Source organism: Ischnura elegans, chromosome 10 (assembly GCF_921293095.1).
Source record: "Ischnura elegans chromosome 10, ioIscEleg1.1, whole genome shotgun sequence".
NCBI classification, from domain to species: Eukaryota; Metazoa; Arthropoda; class Insecta; order Odonata; family Coenagrionidae; genus Ischnura; species Ischnura elegans.
In genome coordinates, this window is record NC_060255.1 from 34,488,962 (window position 1) to 34,497,587 (window position 8,626).

The 8,626-nt window shown below is 37.1% G+C and overlaps 1 protein-coding gene across 1 annotated transcript in view; it reads left to right on the plus strand.

Moving 5' to 3' along the window:
• The window catches only part of LOC124167253 (apolipophorins-like), a 51,667-nt gene extending 44,267 nt beyond the window's left edge, over positions 1-7,400 (plus strand). The window contains exons 13-17 of the mRNA XM_046545139.1: positions 2,160-2,295; positions 2,716-2,925; positions 3,017-3,143; positions 6,778-6,899; positions 7,140-7,400. Coding sequence (XP_046401095.1) covers positions 2,160-2,295; positions 2,716-2,925; positions 3,017-3,143; positions 6,778-6,899; positions 7,140-7,385 — 841 coding nt within the window. The 3' untranslated portion in view covers positions 7,386-7,400. The remainder of the gene's footprint in view (positions 1-2,159; positions 2,296-2,715; positions 2,926-3,016; positions 3,144-6,777; positions 6,900-7,139) is intronic.
• Positions 7,401-8,626: the final 1,226 nt, after the last annotated feature.

Sequence of the window (8,626 nt, forward strand, 5' to 3'; positions counted from 1 at the left end):
CCCCACCACTACCGCTCTCCATATAACAGCATGGGGATGGATTGGGACGTTCTGGCCAGCGCCCCACGGCTACAAATACGAACTTCTCGCGCTATTTCTTTTCGTGTTTTTCCCACACTTTCGATGCATGCGACTGAAAAAACACTCTGATTAATTAGATGTATGATAATAAATTAATGGAAATTTATTTTTTTTAATTTTTCAAATATTTGGGAGGGGCGGCGTCCGAGAGTCCTTATGGGCAAGCCGCCACTGATGCTAAGCCTCCGTCGTATTTCTTTGTCTTTCCGGCATTTATTTTCCTGCGTAAAATGCTTAAATAAACTCAGAAATACGTCGTGTTTGGTCTTGTTCTTTTTTAAATTACGCGCACGTTACTTATGTTTCAATCCAATGAAAGTGTAATATCAAATGCCGAAAGTCATTGTTAGACAACTTTTGGGCTAGTAGATGACTCATGCCGCAGTTGACCTCTAGAAATGGGGAACTTCGAAGCAGGTAAGCAAAAAAAGGCCAGTGGGTGAGCAGAGGGGGGAGGGCGTGAGACACGTTTTTATTGTTCTCGTGTAATTTGATATTTTTTTCGAAGCTAAGGTCTTCGTAATATGATCTCTGCATGAGCTGGGACCTTTTGTTTGATTTCTGAGAAGAGGAAATCGTCGGAGGGGGTGGGGCGAACGCTGAATGGAGGGGGATTGCAGATCGTGGGAAATGCGCCAATGTTACTATCCCACGGCCCTGAGTTTCTCCCTATGGTAGTTTCATCTCCTGGGGAAGATTCAAAAGTGCCTGTTGTTATTAGCCACAAAGTGCACATGGTAAACACCTCGTCTCATTTTTATCAAAAGATGGATGCGGGAAAATGGTCAGTGGGGGAGAAAGAGTTAAGGGTGAAACGCGATTTTATTATTTTCTGGTAACTTGATATTTTTTTGAAGCTGAGGTCTTCGTAATACGATCCCTGCACGAGCTGGGACCTTTTGTTTGATTTCGGAGAAGAGGAAATTGTCAGATTGGGTGGGGTGAATGCTTAATGGAGGGGGATAGCGGATTGTGGGAAATGCGCCAATGTTGCTATCCCACGGCACTGAGGTTCTCTTGATGGGGGACACCTGGGATTTTCGGATTTTTTTCACCCGATCAATTTCAGTTCCCCACGTCGAACTCTTTTCACTGCGCTAACCGCTCTAACCCTCGAATTTGATGTAGTTCGTCAGCTTGCCTAAAACAGCGCTGCATGCACTAGACGACTAGAGTTCTCTTCATTTTTCCGAGTCAAGCTAACGACGTGCGAGCGACAGTGTATGACGCGAAAGTCAAAGTATTCGAGGTATTCGAGATGGTATCTTTGGCATAACTATTCGAGATCTCCAATATTGACTACTTTCTAGTATTCGAGGTATTCGAGTATTCACGGATACTATTCGCACATCTCTAATTTTAACCCTTAACCAGTGACGTGCAATTCTTGTTACACTACCAGTGACGTGCGGTCTGGGAGACCGCAATAAATCAAAAATTCATAAAATATTGCTACACCTTTTTTATTGTTTTGTTTAATTTTTCATTGAATGTTTAACTATTCAAAAACTTATATTAAAATTTTTACACTCCCAATGCAAACCAATTCGTCATAAAAAATTGTGATTTGAAGCAGGATCAAAAAACTGATGCCAAAAACACTTGCGTTGTAATTATTATATTTATGTATCAATATTTCGCCAGATTCAAAAAAAGGCCATAAATGTTAAAGTTGGAAGGCTGAGTAGTAAGTAGCCATGAAATTTATCCTGCTTATTCCTTTTCATGACGCATTCTTAGTAAGTGACGTGTGGTCTCACAGACCGCTAATTGAATTCAATTGCAAATTTACAGAAATTAATAAAAGGAACGTTAAATTTTAAGTGTGGGATGTCCCTGTTATGCAAAAATATGAAGCTAACGAGAATAATAGATATTTTGAAATCTTAATTTTGAAAATATTCATAATTTTAGAAACGCAGCGGTCTCTCAGACCGCACGTCACCGGCTAAGGGTTAAATATGAAGATGTTTCCTTCTCTTAGCAGTGTTTTCCATGTAGATACCTAAATTTATTTTGACACAAATTTCACTCATATTTGTCAACAAATGAAAAGTATTAATGCTATTGAATTTCAGCGATGTCAAGTTCATCCTTATCGGTTACGGTGAGCATAACAACACATGGCCTTACATATTCACAACCAATGGACAGATGGGATTTGACGGAAAAGGCGAGAATGTACATATCCCAGCTCATACACCTGAAGACAAGGTAATTTTCAATATTTTCCAGGTGTATCTTTTTTGGAACTTGAAGAAGGTACGTGATTATGCTATTACATATTTCTCAGGTTTCGAAATGTCTACCATGTATCCAACTGAGGACCATAGAACATGTTAATTTGATCATGCAATTGATTGAATTGCAATGAGAGCTTGATGGTTTCCATCCATGTAATTTTACAATATCTTATCTTAACCATTCGTAAATATGTAACTTGATAATTAAAATTATGAAATTATCAGTGTAAATAACCTTGGATGATGCAGACACTGGTTGCTGAATCTCACAGCACAGCTACACATAATGTACCGTTCGTGGATAAGTTGTTTATGTATTGAAAGGTCACTTCATATGATGATGAACTGAAGCATTTATCTGGCCTCTAACAGAAAGCCATATTTATTTCAGCTTGTACCTGATGGCCTTCATCCTGATGTGGAGAAGTTTGCCCAGATGGTTAACCGTATGAACAAGCTGGTTAAAGTGGAATTTGCCAGGTTGCCTTATGCTGATGATGTATTCTACCTTGCAAGAGAATATCCTTTCAGACCTGGTGCAGCCAAGGCTGTCATTTCCTTGATGCACTCACGTTGCCTGTATTCACCGTTGCCCGTCTCGGTAAGTTACTCATTTTAATGGTTCAAAAAATCACATTGAATTACCGCATTGTCAAAGTAAGTTGTTTAACAATTTGAATAAACCATTTCAGACTCAGTCTATGAGGCTCTTCCTGCAACAGAAACAGTATGAGATGTATGGAGTTGCATTCCATGTCCTTTCACCCATCACGTTCACATCTGCCTCAAGAAGCATAAAAAAAATTCGACAGGTTGTTGGTAAGTTATGAATTGAAAACAGTGTAACCGTCTAAGTAGGTGTTGTTTATTGTTATGAGTTAGAGAAATATACTGTAGTACCTAGAGATATGAGTGCCCTAACATATGAGGTATTTGAGATACGAGCTGTCAAATGAGCTAAGTTTCACTTTGAAATACGAACCAAATTTGAGATACGTGTAATGGCCGGCTGCATTGCTGCACACAGCCAACCACTGCACCTGCACCTACAGTGGCATTTAACTGACGAAAATATAAATGCATAAAAAAAGTTTTTTGCTTTTAAATCCCTTTATTATGAAAAAGAAGAAACTTTTTGCTGTCACATGAAATTTCATTTTATTATGTTTTTATATAATATTTGTCATTTATAATTACATTCTTAATCAAAATCATGCTACAAAAACAATTGCGATAGAAATGTGGGAGAAACAGATTATTGGCATTTCAATTGGGAAAATTAATTGGAGATACAAACAAATTGACATACAAGCAAGTTTACAAAGCAAATTAAACTCAAACTCGGTATCACTGTATTAATCATTATTGTATGAGTAATAAATGTCAACCAAGTCAGGATTTCTTCTGAACATTTTTCATAACTTATCTCCCCTATCTAATTTTTTTCATTCTCATGGTTGTGACAGGTCAGGGAAATCGAGGGAAAGGGAATACATAAAATGTCATACAATAATTGTCATCATTGGATGTATGTGATTGCTAAATAGAGCTAAATATATTTTTATGTTATCTAGATTTTACTTTTCACTTATTTTTGCTTTACAGGCGGTCCCCGACTTTCGTACACAATGCGTTCCTGAAAACGTGTACGAAAGTCGAATGTACGAAAGTCGAACCATTGAGTTCCATACTAATTAGGGGTTACGTTCCAAAAGAGCGAAATATACATGCTAAAACCTCATTATATACACAGATTTTATTTTCATATATTAATTTTATTAATGAATTAATACCATTCCTCACAGTATGCAATTTCTTTTTAAAATACGCAGAAAAGAGTAAATAGAAGTTAAAAAAAAAACAGGAATTCCGTTGAGTGCCGAAACTTCCTCTCGGTGATTAAGTTAACATTCCACAAATAATTTTCTCTATGACTAAAACAAAACATTCCAAGAAGAAAACAAAATGCAATTTGAACCCTGACTTTCATTGATGCCTTTAAATTTTTACGTCATAATTCTTCTGCTGGTAACACCTCGTCACAGCGCATCTCGTGATCACGACAATAAAGACAAAAGTCATACGGAATTCGGATGATATTTCGTCCAACATCATTGCTGCAAGTGTGAATCTTGTACATGAATTAAACAGCACATAACGAAAAATCACCATCGGAAAGAATCACTTTTATATATTAATTGTATTTAAATCTGTTTATAACAATATTAATGTCTTTATAATAAATGTCTAGTCAACATTTTAAAAAAATCTATGCATTGAAGGCTGAACTACAGCCTTCTTTTTCTCTTGATATAAAAGCCTATAGCAAGCAGTGTCTCTCTCGACGGCTCTTCGGACCTGTGAACTTCTCTCCGTGTTTGGATCACATTCCTCCATTATGTTAAAAAATTTCTCAAGATGAGTGAATGCTTCACTCATTTTCTTCGCCGTCAAAGTTTAGGCTGGTTGACTCTGACCATCTTCTGGTTGTTCATCATCATCATCCTCTTTTTCTTTTTCCTCCTCCGCTTAGATGGTGATAAGGTCTTCGTTTGACATTGTCTGTCCATGAGAATCAATCAATTCATCTACGTCCTCCGTGTTTACGTCTAGGCCCAGTTGACTCATTAGCTCAACAACTTCCTCCGTGGCCACTTCAGGTGTCTCGTCGAAGCCTTTAAAATTTGGTGCAAAATCAGGACATAACTTATTCCAGCAGCCTATCATAGTAGATTCCTTGATTTCTGCCCAAGATTCGTTAATATTATTGATTGTGTTCCAGATGCTATAACCTTTCCAGAATTCTTTTAAGCTAGGTCCATCTTCCTTTTCAGTCGTTCGGATAGCCTGGCTGATGGTTCTCCTCATGTAGTACCGCTTGAAAGTGGCGATAACTGTTTGATCCATGGGCTGGATTTCGCTCGTGGTGTTCGGAGGCAGGAACATTATTTTAATTTCGGGGTAAAGATCTTGCAATGATTTCGGATGTCCCGGAGCATTATCCAAAATTAGCAGTATTTTGAAAGGTAAACCATTTTTTTGGCAATACTGCCTGACTGTTGGTACAAAATAACTGGTAAAACAATCTTGAAAAATCGTTCCGGTCACCCATGCATTTGAATTCGACTTCCAAATTACTGGCAGCAATCCCTTGTTCTTCCCCTTCAGTGCTCTTGGGTTTTCCGAGTGATAGACAACCATCGGCTTTAACTTCATGTCTCCTGATGCATTGCCTCCAAGAAGCAATGTGAGCCTGTCCTTGGATGCCTTATGACCGGGAGCAACTTTTTCTTCTTTCGCTAAATATGTTCTATCAGGCATTTTCTTCCAAAATAATCCCGTTTCGTCAACATTAAAAATTTGATGAGCTGAATAGCCTTCTTCTTCGACAATTTCGGAAAAAACTTTAACAAATTCTGTTGCTGCTATTAGCACTTGCAGATTCACCTGTGAATTTTACATTGTGCAAGCACGCCCTTTTCTTGAAGCGGTTGAACCACCCTTTGCTCGCCTGAAATTCGGGTGTAGCAGCATCTTCTTCTCTCAATTGCAGCTTCCAATCCTCATAGAGACTGCGAGCCTTTGCTTGAATTACTGCAAGGCTAAGAGGTACATTTTTTTGATGTTGATCTTCAATCCAAACTGTCAGCGATTTTTCCGTCTCTTCCATCACTACACCTCGCCGCCTGCTGACAATGGTCGACGAAATGTTCCCAGCATTTCTAACATGTTCTCTAATTTTTTCTTTCTCCTTCACAATCGAGCACACTGTGGAAAAACTTATTTTTAAAGAACGTCCGATTGCAGCAAAAGATTCCCCACTTTCAGCACGTGTAATAATGTTTAACTTTTGCTCGATGGTTTTCAGTTTATGCGACCTTCGCTTACTTCCACTGGTGTCTACCTCCTCAGTCTTACGTTTTTCACTCATTTTTTATCACTTCAAATAGAGAAATTGAGGAGATACAAAAAAATCGCCTTAAGTAAAACCAACACTTCCCACGTTCATATTATCCGCATATACTGCTTTATGAAACATTTGAATGTTGATATGCACAGTAAACATCGCGGGACTTTAAAAAATTGCTTGTAGACAAACGTTCGAAAGTCCGAATTTACAGTACGAAAGTCAAGTAAAAGGTGTCAATTTGGAACGTACGAAAGTCGAGTGTACGAAAGTCGAGGACCGCCTGTATTTGCTATCTTTTTGTTTGAGAAGTTATGTTTGCGGGAATCTCTAGCTAAAATGACGTAAATTAAGTAGTTAAAGTGAAGTTGGAGTTGGATTAAGAAGTCTGAATTATGTACTAATTTTTATAGCTGGGCCATTTATATTTTTGGAATGTTATAGAAACCAAATAAGTGTGTGTTATTAACACATTATACATAATGGCAGCTTTTGTCTCATTTTTGTTTTTGAGAAATCTCCAATTTAAATTTCTTACTTTGTCAGGCCTGGATAAGAAAGGTGTATTCAGCTTAAAAGATGCTTGGAAGGAAGTGCTTGATGGAGATGTTGAATTTAGGAAAGATTTGTCCTATGATGCTGATGTATGTGTGGATTTTGCTCAAGCTGTAAGTGTTCCATTTTTTTACTTTGTTATTGAAATAATAGATGTACGTTTGGGATAACTTTTGAAATTAGTACATATTCTCATTAATATCAGGTAGCTATCTTGTGTGGCTGCTACTTAGCATCAAGGATAATTTTGATTATAAACTTTGATTGTAATAATAGTAATCAACACTGAAGTTGAACTTGTGTGAGTTTCCCTTCAAATCTATCAACGATTTTCTTTCTTCCTATTACAATAGACAAATGGAAGTGCCTACAGCACACGAAACTTTGCTGGACTGCCCGAACCTTGGCTCAAGAAACAATTCACGGATGTTGTGTCAAAGAGAGTGGTTCAGTCCCTTTCACCTGAATTCACGGAAGAATGCACATGCCAGCTATACCATGGATGGCATCCAGTTACACGATGCAGGGTAACATCAAGGAAAGAGGTGAGGATACACAGGATGCAGAAGACTAAGATTATGAGGATTCCTTTCTTTTAAATAGTCATTACACTTATCATGGAAGGTTACTCTGAATTTCCAAAAGGTCAGGTTTTCCAATGCGGCTGACTTGTCCATCAAAATGTTGGCCGTAATGGAGAATTTGGCCCTGTGGAAATCCTGAGTAATCTTCCTTTGCACAATTCACCAGTAAAGCCTGCGATCATTCTTCAGTCATTACACTTCATAATAAATTTTGGATATAAAATTAATTTTAGTATTGTCAGTCGCACAACAGCTTCTCTGATAGCATTTTGTTAACACCCTTTCACTCCTTACGTAAAATCTGTGTGGCAAGAATATATATCGATGGCTAAGTTCTAACAACACTTACCTAGGTATCTCAAATTCGGCCGGTTTGAGACAGGTATCCTAAACAAAGTGTAATAACATTAAAAAAATAAAATACAAGCAAAGAACAACTCTTTATTTGCAAATGAATGCTTCTTTTTTAGTTTTATGAACTTTTGGTTTTTAATTACAGTGTGCAAGTAAAAGAAATTAATCGTTTTTTTGCTCTCCTGAAAAGCTGTTGGTTTTGAGATATGTGTTGTTAGAACTTTGCCATTGATATTTAGGTAGTGTACAACATTTGTTTTTCACATGCCATGATATCATTTCATTCTTAGATAGTTGTGCAGTAGAATGAACCTTTGTCTCTCTCAGTTCATTAACAAATTTTCAATGAATTTTTGATTGGAAAAGAGGGCAGCTAAAAATGAAATTCTGACTTAGTTGCTTATTTATTATATCGTAAAGTGAATGAAATTGCCTCAGGTACATTCTATAATGCACTTACTTTTAAATTGCTCCGTATGACTTGTTTACTTAAGCATTCAATGTTATGTGCATAAATACTCACTATATAGCTAAATTATTGCTGCCACTGAGACATGCATGTTAAGGAATCAACAAATAATGAGCCTTTCAACCATTGAGGTATCGGGTGAGGGAAACTCCTTTTAAAATTCCACCGAATGCCTGCTCTAATTGGCTCATTAGTTTGCCCTACTGAGAGCTACTGTGACCCGGTGGTGAGTCATGTTAGAGTGAATGTGATAGAAGACTTCAATCCCAGTAGATTCAATTTTTTTATTTTATTAAAACTTTTCCACATTGTTTATATATTTTGTTTATATTTTCTTAATCTTTACTCATTTTATTCTCTTCTACTTTATTTAAATTCTAAGATTACTTTCCAGCTAAACTGTCCTCTTTGTTAGAGATTATATTGAATATGC